General features: G+C 49.2%; 3 protein-coding genes across 3 annotated transcripts; 1 reads left to right on the plus strand and 2 right to left on the minus strand.

Annotated features, from left to right (window-relative positions):
- Positions 1 to 2,636: 2,636 nt before the first annotated feature.
- Positions 2,637 to 3,101, minus strand: DSM5745_03780 (uncharacterized protein; the record flags this gene model as incomplete). The annotated part of the gene is made up of 2 exons (XM_026745796.1): positions 2,637 to 2,897; positions 2,958 to 3,101. 2 exons carry the CDS (start codon positions 3,099 to 3,101, stop codon positions 2,637 to 2,639), a joined length of 405 nt encoding a protein of 134 aa, XP_026606662.1.
- A 4,536-nt stretch (positions 3,102 to 7,637) lies between these two features.
- DSM5745_03781 (DUF3716 domain-containing protein) lies at positions 7,638 to 8,619 on the minus strand (the record flags this gene model as incomplete). The annotated part of the gene is made up of 3 exons (XM_026745797.1): positions 7,638 to 8,046; positions 8,102 to 8,444; positions 8,508 to 8,619. The coding sequence occupies 3 exons, from the start codon at positions 8,617 to 8,619 to the stop codon at positions 7,638 to 7,640; spliced, it is 864 nt and encodes a 287-aa protein (XP_026606663.1).
- A 2,842-nt stretch (positions 8,620 to 11,461) lies between these two features.
- DSM5745_03782 (trypsin-like serine peptidase) lies at positions 11,462 to 13,708 on the plus strand (the record flags this gene model as incomplete). Its single annotated transcript, XM_026745798.1, has 3 exons — positions 11,462 to 11,657; positions 11,719 to 12,216; positions 12,264 to 13,708. 3 exons carry the CDS (start codon positions 11,462 to 11,464, stop codon positions 13,706 to 13,708), a joined length of 2,139 nt encoding a protein of 712 aa, XP_026606664.1.
- Positions 13,709 to 14,349: the final 641 nt, after the last annotated feature.

Genomic DNA, 14,349 nt, shown 5'->3' on the forward strand with positions numbered 1-14,349 from the left:
CTTCTACGCTCCCTACGAAAGGAACCTGGGATATCTTACCTGTTTCGCGCGATCTTGCTAAAAGTCTTTACCGTTATGCCACGAAGTCGCCGTATGGGCCACACTTCCAATGCCCAGACCAGAGCGACACTGGAATTTCCAAGGCCTCGAAGCGGTTGCAAGGGGGTATACAAAAGCTGGATCCGCGAGATTCCTGCAGAATTTTTACTCAGGACTATCGGAGTCCGTTAATGATTTGAGCTGACTATTGTTAACTAGGAAGCGGCACCGGGCAACACGCGCGACGATATGATACCGCACCAGGCGGCTTATAGTACGATGGTCCTCAATCACGACGCCGTATATCTGGATTGAATAAATATTTGGAAAGATCCAGGGATAAGATCTCCAGTTGGAACGTTCAAAGTGGGTGTGAGTACTTGATCTTAGTTATAGACGCTGGTTCCTCTATCTCTCTGTACCGTAGCAATCTTGCCAGCTCCGCAATGGCTATTTGGCGACTGACTCCCCCAAAGATCCACTGGAGCGATGTTTAGTCGAGGTAATCCTTGATGATTTGTCTGATACTCTCCCTCCCTCCTTTGCCGTTGACTTCAGCCGAAACAATTTCCAGTTCCGAGTCAAATATAATATAGCTCTGTGACTACCTAGCGTGCCGAGCCAAAACACTCCAAGATAAAAGGATCATCTCTGACAAGCAAACGCAGTCATGACGCGACAACAGCTCAATGAAATGGCTTCACAGGCGGCCAGGCTGGCATGGAGGGTTTAGCTCAACCGCCGAAGAGAGCATGGGTAACAATAAGAAATATGAGATTACTTGGGGCTCGTGGAGACGCTTCCGCAGGGTCTATGCAGCTACACAGATTTAAACTAGTCCTCTGGACGCGGCTTCGAAGCTTGCCAACAGAACCGGGGCAGGAATCAAACCTGCAACCTTCACCTTAATCTTCAATCCACTCAACGTTGTGTTGAGCTCTTGCAGAACGTGGTTCTTACTAAAAGGAATGACTAGTTATTATATGGAAAAGTTTCTTGTATTGCATAGTATATTAAGCTAGATATTTTAAAAATAAATAAAAAGTTTTATAATAATTATTTAGGTTAAAAAAACCTTTTTTTACTAAAGCCCTAAGGCCCCTAGTAGTCATTTTAGCTTATTTAAGCCTGGAAAGAAAAAAATAAGTGCTTAATATAAATTTTAAGACTTTAGGTATTTATGTAGGGCTTTTTAAAGCCTAAAATAAGCTAAATTACCCTTTTAAATTTAACTTAGGTTATTATTATACTAGCATATAATTATTAAGTTAATAAGCTATGTAAGTTATTATTTATCTAATAAAATAACCTTTATTTTTTAAGGGATTAAACTAAAGTACTGCAACCACTTAGCACGCGGGCTACCAGGGTATTTTACCACCCCAAGGTCGCTACCCGTGATCAAACCAGGATCAATCGTCAGCACTTCCCTCCGCAGCGTGATACCCTTCCTCTGCGAGCGCTCTACCGTTAAGCTTGTGGACTGCTATAATTCGTTTCTTGTATTCACTGCTCGACCGAAGTACAAACAACAGACTAGTAAACCAATTCGCTGCGTCTTACTAAACTAAATAATCGTCTAAGTAAAAAAAAAACAACGAAACCTGGAACAATGGCAGTCCGGTGTGCCGGGACCGCTCCAGGAATCGCCATAGCCCACACCCGGATTCAAACAAGGGTCTCTCGAGAGCAAGGCTATCAAGCGCTCTACCCCTAAGCTATATAGGCTTTGTTATTTTTACCTACTGCAGAATAAAACAACTACGTTCGTCATTCTACTGCAAAATAAAACACCTACGTTCGTCTGAGTCTACTAAGAATAAGACACATACGTTCGTCTACTGCAAAATAAAATATCTACAAGAATCGTTCATTATCTAGGCTAAGCTTAACTACGTATGTCTGCCGTCGGGTACCTGCTGGCAAGCCTGGCATCAACATCAATCTACGCAAGGGGGCAAGCCCCCTTGAACCCCCCCGTGTGCATCTTCTCGAACAAAGTACATATCCACCAAGGGGGCAAGCCCCCTTGAACCCCCAGTGACGTCAGCCATCACCAAGGGAAGGCACCACCACGGCTCTAAAACAGGAAGCTCCGGAGAAAATCCATCGACCAATCAGAATGCCAAAGCCTAATTAGGGTCAATTGAGGGCCACCCCTACTTCTCCTACAGGTGTTACCTGTTCTCGAGTCATAGACGTAGGGGCAGCAACAAGTATTACCTGGGCGGGACCAACTTCGCGTTCGAGGATCGTAGATACAAGACAGTCGACATGATCCCGTCTGTTGCTGCCGTTTTATAAAGATACTTTGTAAGGCGTGATGTGAAGATGCACTGCGTCTGGTGCGGATCGTGTTGTTTGGCGAGGCACAGCAGGTGCCCGGGCCAGCAGATAAGAGGATCGGACTTGAGAAGAAGAAAGAGACTGTCTTCGTGTTTCTATTGACGCAGTAATGAGTGAAGGTTTGCTCAGAAAGCAACTGCGAGAATAAAGAGAAGGTCGGAGATCGAAATAGATGAGATAAAAGAGGATGAAGAGAAGAGGAATTTATATCGAGACGGCGGGGTGGCCATGTGCCAATTCCCGGCCGAGCGTCAAGTTTGCCTCATAATCTCCCCTCGTCTGACCTTCGTATCGTAGGCGAATTCACCTGGTTCCTGTTGTAGGTACAGCCGGACGAACAGTCCCTGAGCGGCCGATGCGTGCGCGGCCAGTCCCGACGTTGGACGCGGGTCAGCTCTTGAGAGGCTGTAGCGGACAGGCAGTCCGGACGACACCCTGCAGATGCGGGAGTGATGTGCTCGGAACGCCGTCCAGCTGGGGAACAGTTGCTCTCGAGTTGACAAAACAAGTGCCTACAGATGAGTGTCAGTAATCTAGAGCTGAAAACGATAACAAGGGTATCTCACGCTCACGTTGAGTACGGTCAGTTTGGAACGACCACATAGGCCAAGATTGAACAGGAGATGAGCCCCCGGGGCCGCTGGGCTTAGGGTTATAGTCTGTGTCCGAGTATAAGTCTTCAGAGCTTTCAACGATGGATCTTCTAGTTGCGACATCATTGAAGAACGCAGCGAACTGCGATAAGTAATGTGAATTGCAGAATTCAGTGAATCATCCAGTCTTCGAACCCTTCGACGACTGGGTAGTCATGGATCTGGTCGGCAAGTACCTTCGAGTTGACAAGGACAGCTAAAAAGCCCACTAGAGTCGTCACGAAAGGACGAAAGAATAAAAAAGTCCTGCCTAACCCAGGCGGACCAACGGACCCGACATCGTTGAATATCTCTAAAGCAGCATTAGGTTACAGAATAAAATATATTTCTGTCGAGGAAGAGTACTCACCTTTCGATCTTCAGGTCGGTGCGGTTGATGTCCTACTTTCGATATCTCGTCTTAGCGACATCTTGCCGAAGATAGCGAATGTTCAGGCAAAAGAGAAGGAACACACTGTCTGTTCCATACGCAGGAAGGGTAATCTCGTATATGCTTATGAGAGCGTCATTCATTTATACATGTTGCTGATGTTGAGCGGGTCTTGTCAGCGAAACCAGCACCCACGGTCGTCTAACGGTCGCCAAAACACCCCGCTCCGCCTAGGAGCAGGCGCTTGGTTCGCAACGGAACTCAGTATTATATTTGAAAAATAGAGAGAGTATTGGTTGATGGGAACGAAGCATGTAGAAAATGGTGGAAAGGTCAAGGTGACAAACCCAAAGGATTAGTCGAGTCGTTCTTGGAAACTAGAATCATACTTACCCTGCAACTGGGCGAATAAACATCAGGCACATACTTCCAGCAGGTCACTTCGTTTCATAAAGCCATTGCGTTTAGTTTCTCGATTGAAATTGAACCTGAGCCCTGGAGAACTTTGTCTTGTACCTTCCTATCCGGGTCGGGCTTGGCGTCCCAGCGGTTAACCTTTGCTATCCAACCCGTCCGGTAAAGTAGCTATTTAGGCTAAAAAAACCTTCCTCCACCAGAGCCCTAAGCCCCCCGGTGGCCTCAGGCACCTACTTCCAGCAGTTCTGGGACGCTGGCACAGCTGCTCCTCCACAGTCAATCAGTGACATTATACCGTTAAACTACCCGGCCGCTTGTGCTACAGGCTGCATTGCACTGATGGTGATTAGACTTGATTAATATCAACTTAAGGCGCCGGTTGACTAGCATGAGTATAGTGGGATCTGCTTTGCACACTGTGTGGCTCTTCTAAATCTGGGGCCAGGGCCTGTCATATAAGAAGCAAAAAGACAAATAAAGACATAAAAAGAATAGCCGAGGCAGGGATCGAACCTGCAACCTTCACTATTAATCAACCCAACCTTACATTGGCCTCATAATCTAGGAAAAGAGATCGATCCGCTCAACCTTGTGTTGAGCTTCTGATCTAGGATTATGTGGACTTACACTATCATTGGATGATAGATTCCAAATTAGGGGGGAAATGGGAGGTCTAACGACTTCTCCCGGCGATTCTTTAGTGATGTTATACCATTAAACTACCCGGCCTTTTGTGTTACAAACTACATTCCGCTGATAATAATAAGCTTGCTCTTGCAAATGGCGGAGTTGACCACATATATCCTGGGCCTTATTCCATAGTCTTTCTACAGTACTAGGCTTGTCCAGTTTCGAACTCGAATCTGCGTCTGCAGTAACGGAAAGTGCCATTACTATAGGTAAGGAGCCCAGTTAATGTTGCTGGGCGCTCAGGGCACGCCCGTATCTAGAACGATGTCATTCGGCGGCTGCGGGCGCGAAGATATTGGAATTTAAGAGTCGAGAGTTTGAACAATAATCTAGATAATAAAACCGGACTGAGCCTATTCTGCTGGAGGTAGTGGGAAGGCCCATCCGCGTCGGATGGGGAAACGAAGCAACTGGATGTTCGTCTTTTTCTCCAGCTTCCACTCGCCCCAACCTTCCTCGGCAACTTGGTGAGGTTCGACTAGAATGAACAAGGCAGACTTTTCCTGCCTTGAATGTTCTACGGCTCTTTGAGTCTGGAGTCAGGGTCTGTTGTATAAGAAGGATACATCAAGATGTAGTTAAAGCGTCCAGTGTCCCCAGTAAACAACAGCAGATATCGCGCAGGACACACCAGGATAGGCAAATACAGTCCCTATAACCAGGTTATATTACACCTTGACCACAATCAACCGTAACATAGAAGCCCAGGTAGCTCAATAGTAGAGCGTTGAGAGTCTCTGATGTATTGTTCCCACGGGAAGAACCGACGGGGAGAAGAAAAACAATACATGAATATAGAGGGGTGACGGGAAACCGAAGCTCACAGAGACTTTACAAGGTTGCAAGTTCGATCCTTGTCCTGGAGGATCCTACAGGTCCCCTTTTTACTAATTATACTTACTCTCCACTTATCTTAGATCAGACTTCGTCTCATTCGGACTGGCCTGGTCGAACAGTCTGCAAGACGATGTTTATCTGTGAACTTGAGAGCAGTTTTTATTTACTTCCCCTTCAAAGTGCATGACTTACTGAAATGTCCTGTCAAACACATGGATCTAGCAGTACCGGCGGAGCTTGGTGGCAGGAGCAGAGGCCATACACCTAAAAATTCACTTTCTCCATTTGAGCCTCTGATCTAGCCTATACGATGTTCCATTAGGCAACATATACATCGAAACCCAGGCAGTCAGTTGATCCATGTAGCATCCCATTCCTTTACGTCTCGTCGTAGACACTATATACAGTTTTGCTAAAGGCCTTGCTGGGGCCACCGGCCGCTGAGCTCCCACCTTGCCAATACTTGAGCAAATAAAATAAATGAAAGAAAGAAACAGCCGGGGCAGGACTCGAACCTACAGCCTTCGCCCCAATTACATCTATGCATTTATATCTAGATATTGTAATTGGTAAATGGTAGCTTCAACAGCTCACCAACAGCAACGTTCCACCATTGAACCACCCGGCCAGTTGTGTTGTAAACCGACATTCCTTCTGGACCATATCTTGCTCCGGGAGGAGTTTTTAAAGCCCATTCTTTTGGCTCCATTACACAGGGCTTTGATATGGTAGTGCTTGGGAGCAGGTCTATTGCCTTGACATGGGTTGGCTGCGTGGAAGACTTCCAGAATATCAAGAGAGTGGCCCATTCGTGCACATTAATTATAAACTCCAGTCGCAGGAACCAAGCTCACCGCAGTATGCACGCTATAGAATGTCTTTGCTGAGGTTCAACCTCTGCTCTACCCACTAGACATACCGTACCTCGCTTCAAGCTGGCACAACATGCAGAGCTTGGTAGCAGGAGCACACTATTGCAAGCGCCATACATCTAACCCCATTTTCCGTGAGACCCTTCTCGATACTATACCTTACCAAAGATACATTTACCAAAGCCCAGGCCATTAATTAGCATCGCGGGGCTTTGCTTTAATAGTCTTTTTCTGGGCCTTGCTAAGATACCAGCCGCTAAAAGGCCTGGGACCTATCTTCCGCGGTGTAAATATTTGAGCAAACGGAAAAGACATAAAAAAGAATGGCGAGGCAGGATTCGAACCTGCAACCTTCACTTTTAATCCACTCAACCTTGTATTAAGGTCTTAATCTTGGTAAAGATATCAATTTACTCAACCTTGTATTGAGCCAAAATCGGACTTACACTATTATTGGATGATAGACGCCATATGGGATGCAGAAAGGCCTTATCCACCCTGGACAGACCGACCCAGATTAATCAGTGATGTTATACCATTAAACTACCCGGCCATTTGTGTTATAAACTGCAGTGCACTGAAGGCAATAAGCTTGATCTTGCGAATGGCGGAGGAAATGGTGAGTAATGTTCTATCAGCTGAGCTCCCGGCCTGTTGTTTGCTTCAATATAGCTTTCAGGCTCTGGTAATGATCGCTTCTGTGTCCCTCCTCCAATGTGTTTTATTATTTACTGGAACAGAACCTATTCTATGCTATCCTTGCGTAGAAAGAGCTGGAAGGCCGGAGTACACGATCTGACTTGCAGGGTGAGTCGTGTGGCATGCAGAAGGAGCGCTATTACTTCGCTAGCTATTATATACCAACTTGGGTCAGAAGGAAGAAGGAAGAAAAGGGGAAATGCCGCGATGGGGCTCGACTGTCACCTTTACGGGGTCCTAGAGCCCTTTACTACAGGGATGCGTATAGGCAGGATTCCCGAGACCAACTATCGATATTCTGCCAGCTGGACTCAGCTTGTTGTGCGATACGCTGTGATAATAGGCCTCTTAGGTAGCCTCGAGAATATAACTGCATGAGTGGAGTATTCGAACTCTTCAATGACACAGAGCTCGATGATTTAAACAAAAAGCTACCTAAGAGAAAGTCAAACGAGCATGGAAGAAGGACGTCACTACTCATAGCATTGCTTGATTTGGGGCCAAACGAAAGATACCAACCCAGGTCTTAAATCAAAAGAAAGAGCTCGCGATGAGCATTAGATCCGCAAAGTAAATGCAAGAAGATAAGAAACCAAAGGACCGTAGAACCGAAACAAAATGCAACCCAGCTCACAACAGTGCCGCTGGTAGAGTCAAGAGCTATGCCCCGTTACGATATGCCAATCTCGAACACCATGACCAATTGACAGACCCTCAAGAGAAGAGTTTAGCTGCCTCCTGGTTCCAGAAGTCCGCTGTAGACATGGCCTCACACTCCTCATCCAGTCTCGCAACCCGCTTCTTGGCGATTTGTGTAAACGTCTCCAGGTCTTTAATCGCGGAACGTAGCTTGATGGGGTCATTCCATGATGCAGGCGACACTGGCCAAGGGAGCTTCTCTCCATCGAAAGCCGACTTGCTCTGCAGTCGAATGGTCTTCTTCGGCGTAGCGATCTGTGTGGTATTTGCCTGCATCTGCGTCTGAGCCTGGGACGGCGCAGCGCACTCTGCGCTCTGTTTCCGTTTCTTCGGGACGGCGGGTGAAGTCACTTTCATAACAGGGGCGATGTTATTGTGGTCCTTGGTGAGGACAGAGCGTAGTCCGCCATTGGCTACAATGGACCTTTCATTCGGTTGAGTTATAATCTTTCAAGAAATCAGTGTGAAGGTGTACGTACTCGGTGATAGCAGGGTCCCAGTTTCGACCACCTTGAGCTTCAAATGCTTGACGATGGCTGCATTTTATAGCTCTATGGTAGTATACGCAGTTTGAGCAGGCGTAGGAGTACATTGACTGCCCTTGGTACACAGGAAAGACGACACAGGTACTCCAGGGACCGCCCTGAGCACAGTGTGAACAAGGCTCAACGGACTTTCCGCGACAATGCAAGAGAGCCGCTGAGCGCTGCGCTTCCGTCTTCAGCTCTCTGGCGATTTTCGTGGTCCAATCGAGTTCTCTAACGCGCTCTAGAAGGGAGGCGACTTGGGACTGAGTAGGACTCAGGCTGTTCTTGCCTATCTCTAAGCAGGCGTCGCGTCAGCTGTTTGTAATTACTGGTTGAAATGGATAAGTGGAGGTCAAACCTTTTGAAGCATTTTCGATAGCCCGCTTGTTTGAGTGGTTGATTGAGCGGGGGCTGTCGTTGTCTTGTGTCTGGTGTAAAGCTAGACCGTACTCCTCAAAGAGCGAAGACATTGGTGGAGGACTTCGAGGGAGTGGAGAGGGAGCTAAGTGAGTTTGCTGAGTGTGAGGTGGGTGGTTGGATGGGGGAAGGCGAGAATCAAAGCGATCCGAGCTACCTAAAGACGACACAGAAGTGCTGAAACCTGCGATCAAAACAAACTTGCCATTTCAGCTTATAAGACGCGTCAATCTCTTTCTTCCTCCAACAACTCCCTTTTTCCACAGTTGAGTGAATTTCAAGACTTCGTTCTTTGCCTAGTGACTGAGATTTCCTCCACTCAAACGCTGGAGCACAAGTACCTACATCTCCTTTTGAACTCCTGTCCAAAGCTACGACCGAAAGCTACGACCGCGAGAGATCGATAAGCCGCTTGCCTCCTATATCCGTTTCCTTCCGAACTTTTTGAAGAACTGCTTTACTGGTGCTTTGATAACCACAAGGATAGCAGGGCTTCTACCCCAAGTGTCAGCCGTCAGCCTGACGACGGCGAGATCAGCCCAGCTACTATGCTCTCTGCCTTATCCTATCCTTTCAAGCGTCTTCGCCGACTGTTACGGATTACCTCCTTCCACGTCCCTACGACACCTCATCTTTCAGCCTTGCCTCCCTCGCCCACATCGTTGCACTTGTTGCGATTTCTCAGCTGCCAGACGAATCTACCGAAGTGGAACAGCCACCAGCCGACCTACAAATCGGGACATGACGCACTAATATATGGCTCGAGTCCTTGTTCAGACTGTTCATCAAATTTAATGAACGTTTCGTGTATTCCGCAAAACCTTGCTGTGCGCTTCACGAACACGCAGCATATCTAGCAGCGAATGCTGCAAAAGCGGCTCTGGAGAAAAAGGCAGTCTAGGTACCCGAAAGCATGCCCTTACACTGCTTTGTCGCCCAGTTGCTCAGGGCTATACTGAGCTCGTTACCCCAGCTCGCACGTCGCAATCCCGCGTTGATCTTGTCGTTGTGCTGAGGAACTTGGAAACCCCCACTATCAAGTGTTCCGTCATACAAGAAGAATTTGAGTCCGTCAGGCACAGCGGCCACCCCCTCGCAGCCGATCCGATGGCGTCCAAGTATGGTCATTCTATTGGATTACAAAATCCATCCACTTTCCGCAACGCGTACCTTGAGTGGATGCTCGGAGACGACCGCAGAAGACTGGAAAGGAACAGCATCAAACCATATCTTGAGATTGCTCTAGCAACTTGCTTTCTCCTAATGCCTCCTGGTCCTCCAATGGCATTGAAATAGACCACGTTTTAGAGTTCGGCATTCCAGATTTCTTGAGTGCTTGGTGGCTGCGATTACTAGAATTTCCCATGTCTGGCAGACAGTCTCGGACTGTCTACATGCCGTCTGGATATTTTATACAACCCAATTGTCACGGTGAGGGTCATTCTTACCGCACTTGAATATATACTGACCCTCGCGTTATTTTTATCAACCTTAAATTTTGCCCTGCGTCCTCCGTTCGATCATCAGCTTGCAAAAGGTCTCGGTACAAAACCGAAACGCCTGGTTTGAAAGAGTTCGTGAAGCTCAGGCTAGGTGCTACTGGGCAGCAGGTACATTATTTGCACTCAATATGATCCATCCTCCCTAAGAGATCACCTATTAGGCATTGATAGTGCGCGGCACATCACCTCTGCGCCGATGATCTGTCTGCATTGGAATAAGATCATCCAAGCCATGTTAGAAACAATCGAGCCGTCAATAACTTTGCAGTGGGTGGAGGGAAGTCTGACCAATGCTTGACTTCTTGCCCCGAAGCTCAATATCACAGTTTGCCTTGCTTCGGAGATTGCTCGTTGCCCAGTACGTTAGATCTCATCACAACATATTCAAGCCCCGCTTTACTCTACGGTTATACTGGTTTTCCTACAGTTGTTGTCAATTAGGTTTTTCGAATACGCTTTTCAGAAGATAGAGTGCGCTGCATGAGCATCCCTAACAGTCCACTCATTCAAGAGCGCCAGCGCTCCGCACTTTCCGATCGAGATCTTCTTATCGACTGTCCAGGCGTTGTTCGAAAGCATAAAGCAACACGAATTTGGGCTCCCAAACATATTCTATGAACTGGCAGGACATGATTTTGAGAGTATGAAGGCCCGGATTGATGTCCGTATCTCTGATCCACGAGCTGAATATTGGGATATGCCATTCCTGCCCCGGGAACTAAAGGCAGAGGAGGAGCAGAACGAATGACGAATAGTCTAGCGGTCACGTTTATTATGTGCATGTTAGCAATTGACTTGTTCGCCCGTGCCAGCTCGCGGTGGGCTTACCAAACCTTCCACTGTCCGCCAGATTCTCACCACCAAATTAAGCTTATCCAAATCTTGGTTGCCCTCAATCAGCCTGCGTCGATCGTATCATCGACTTTGAACGCGCTAGGTCACTTCCGACCAAAGTCCCCCAGGTTCCCCAGATCTGGCCCCTATCAGAGTGGAGCAATGCAAAACTCAGACCACCTCCCCATTGCATTCTAGGCCCTATGCGATGAGGACCACTCGGTAGACATCCAATAGCCCGACGGCTTCATTGTCTAGGCGCCTTGAATCGCTCGGATTGATCTCCGCTGAGGAGGTCTCTATACTCGATCCCTGTTCCCAGGGGTGGACATATCGATCTGCCGATGGTGATGTCCGTCATAGTCGGAAGCCCGAAAGCTGCTGATTGCCTCGACGCGAGTGATCATACTCTCTACGGTCAGTATAAAAGCTCAAGTCTTCCGGCTGCAGCAAGGGGAGATTCTCTTCCTGATTTTACCCACCCTGTCCGTAAAAATACTTCCGGATCAACCAGATCAAAGCAACTCTTATCTTCAACTTGCCCTGCCACCTTTCCACCATGCCTCTCCTTTTCAACGGTAACCACCGCTCTTCCTCGAGCGAGATCCCTGTCTGGGATCTAAAATCCAGCTCTTCCGAGGTGCCAGATGAAGTCCAGCACTTCAGATACGTCAACGGCTCGGCCTCCCAGCTGGAGCAAGACAATCGTACCTCCGTCAACAGGAGGGATATCTTGCCTGGCGGCAAATATCGCGGTACGTACAATCTCTTCAATACCTATAGATCGTATCTGTCCAAGTCTGACGTGATGTACAGGAATCGCAAAGCTCTTCCTGCGCTTTGAAAACAGCGATCAGGACACCTGGGTTATTGCAACCGGCTTCCTCGTTAGGGATGATCTAGTCGTAACCGCTGGTCACTCTGTCTACGACTGGGAGTACAACCTTGGTGAGCTGATCGAAGCCAAGGTGTACCTCGGATACACTGGGAAGCAGAACATCGACAACGCCGAGGTCGAGTTCCGCTCCGGCAAGCGCGTTGCCACGACGCCCGAGTGGATGGAGAAGGGCGGTCGTCGCGAAGCGAACGTGGCCTTCATCAAGTTGAGCAAGCCGTTCAGGGATGTTACCCCGTTCGACTACAGGGACACCCCAGAGAGCGACAAGATGAACATCGGTGTCGTTGGCTACGCTGGTGACCTCAAGAAGAACGGCGAGCCTGGCGCTCAGCTCTACGAGTGCTTCCAGGACGAGAAGTGGGATTTGGGTCGGTCGAAGTGGCAGATGCTTGAGTATCAAATTGATGCTTATGGGGGTAGGTCCTTACGACAACCTGATGACCACGTTTGTTAACAAAAGCAGGTAACGTCGGCGCCCCTGTCTTCGACGAAGACATGAACTGCATTGGCGTCCACACCTATGGCGGCGACCAAAATTGCGCCACCGTCATTGGCCGCCGCGGGCACTCCTTCGAGCCCTACTTCGATGCTCTAGATTCCCGCTCCGAGCGCCAGCGCGGAGGACGCCAGCCCCAGAACCGCGGCCGCGGCGACATCGACAACGAAGACCAAGATCTCGTCAGTCAGATCCTGCGCCTCGTCCGTGACGTCCCGGAGCCCATCCCACGCAACATCCTCTCGCCTGGCACTAGCCTCTCCCTCGGCCAACTCGGCATCCCCGCAGGCGCAGTTGCAAACATCGCTCTCAGCGCCGCCGCCAACGCCGTAACTGAAGACGTTGACACATTTGACAACAACTTTGACCGCGACCAAGCCTTTGACAGCATCACGCAGCGCGCGATCCTCGCCGAAGCCGCTCTCGCCGCTGTGCAGGAGATGAGCCCACGCCTACGGCAGAACGAGCACGTCTTCAACACAATAACCCAAGTCGTCACCGACCTCCTGCCGACCATCCAGCAAGCCGGCTCAACGGTCATTAATTCTACTCAGGAACCCCTCCTGCGCCTCGCACTCGACGAGGTAAAGAAAGGCGGCCAGCGGTCCGGCCGCTCGGCATCAATCCCCTCGATCCGCTTATCCCGCGGCTCCAGACGCGGCGTCAGCGGTCGCAAGGGCCAATTCGTTGACGCCCTCTGCGATGGCGCTCGCGACGAACGCACCGAGCGCTTCATCAACAATATTGCCTCCGAGGGTCTCTCCGATGACGCAGAGGTCAAATGGGATAGCCTCAACATCTCCAAGCGCCTCTCGTCCACGTCCTCCATCATCGAGGCAGGCAAGAAGCAGCCCGAGATGATCGGTCCGCTCCTCGTCTCCAAGAGCCAGCAACAGCAGCAGTACCAGCAGCATGGCCGTGGAATGCACCACCAGTACCAGCAGCAGATCACCCTGCACAACCTGCACCAGCTCATAGACATGGACATGCAAGACGATGAGTTCCCACTCTCAATCGAATGCCTGCCCCTCCGCGCTGTCGTCGCCGAAGCAGCCCTTCAAGCTATCCTGCGCATTCAGCAGCAGGATCTCGAAGAAGAGGGCCTCTTCGACACCATGCGCGACGTGATCCGCAAGCATGGTCCAACCGTCATGAAGATCGCCCCCGCTGTGATCCGCAAGGTTGCGCCCGTCTTCACGGCCATCGCCAACGAGGGCGGCGACTACGGTCGTGGCGAATATGTCCGTGGCGGCGAGTACGCCAAGTACGGCACCAAGTATGGTAGTCGTCGCGAGGGAAGCCCACAGCGATACCGTCTTACCACCAAGGCGAAGGGCCTTGCGAAGAACAAGCTCGCCTCTGCGGGTATGGGCATCTCCTCGGCGGAGAAAATGTTCTTGCAGGCATTCTAAGCGGCATCGACATCAATCCGTTGGTATGCATGCCTGCGTATGCTGGCTGGGTATAGGTGAGTTAAGGTAATTGTGAATTGGGGTCGGCGGTTCATATGGTTTGACGGGAGGTGCACAAGAAAAGCAAGAGTCATATTGATTTGATCAAGGACAGAAAATAACTCTGTGGAAATGGTGGATAGTGCACATGTTTCTTTTATCTAGGCTTAGGTTTAGCTGTACGCCAGAATGGAACTGGGTCTGCGTTCATAAAATTGCTTTTTTTTTATTGTCGTACTCGTACGAGGCTTTTAGCCCTAACATCCCCGTCTTGTCTCTACCGTACCGCTCTCTGAGACCTCGAAAGCCCCGGGGGGCTATGTATGATAAAAATGCTCTAGGGCGTGCCTTAACATTCCTAAACGCACCAATAGACAACAAACTTATCCATCCTCTTATTCGATGCACCCTAAGCTTTTGCCATTCTTTCTCTGTTCTAGTAGCCAAATCCCGTCTGGACTTTGAAGCCCTCTGCCGCACTCCCGGCTCGGCAGCGGAAATAGCGAATCTAACCCTAAGCCAAAAAGCACGCCAAGATCTCCAATAATCCAGAGTCACGGATGCACAAAAAAAAGAAAAGCTGAAACAAATGCAGGTACGGC

This window comes from Aspergillus mulundensis, assembly GCF_003369625.1.
Source record: "Aspergillus mulundensis strain DSM 5745 chromosome Unknown scaffold_2, whole genome shotgun sequence".
Lineage (NCBI taxonomy): Eukaryota > Fungi > Ascomycota > Eurotiomycetes > Eurotiales > Aspergillaceae > Aspergillus > Aspergillus mulundensis.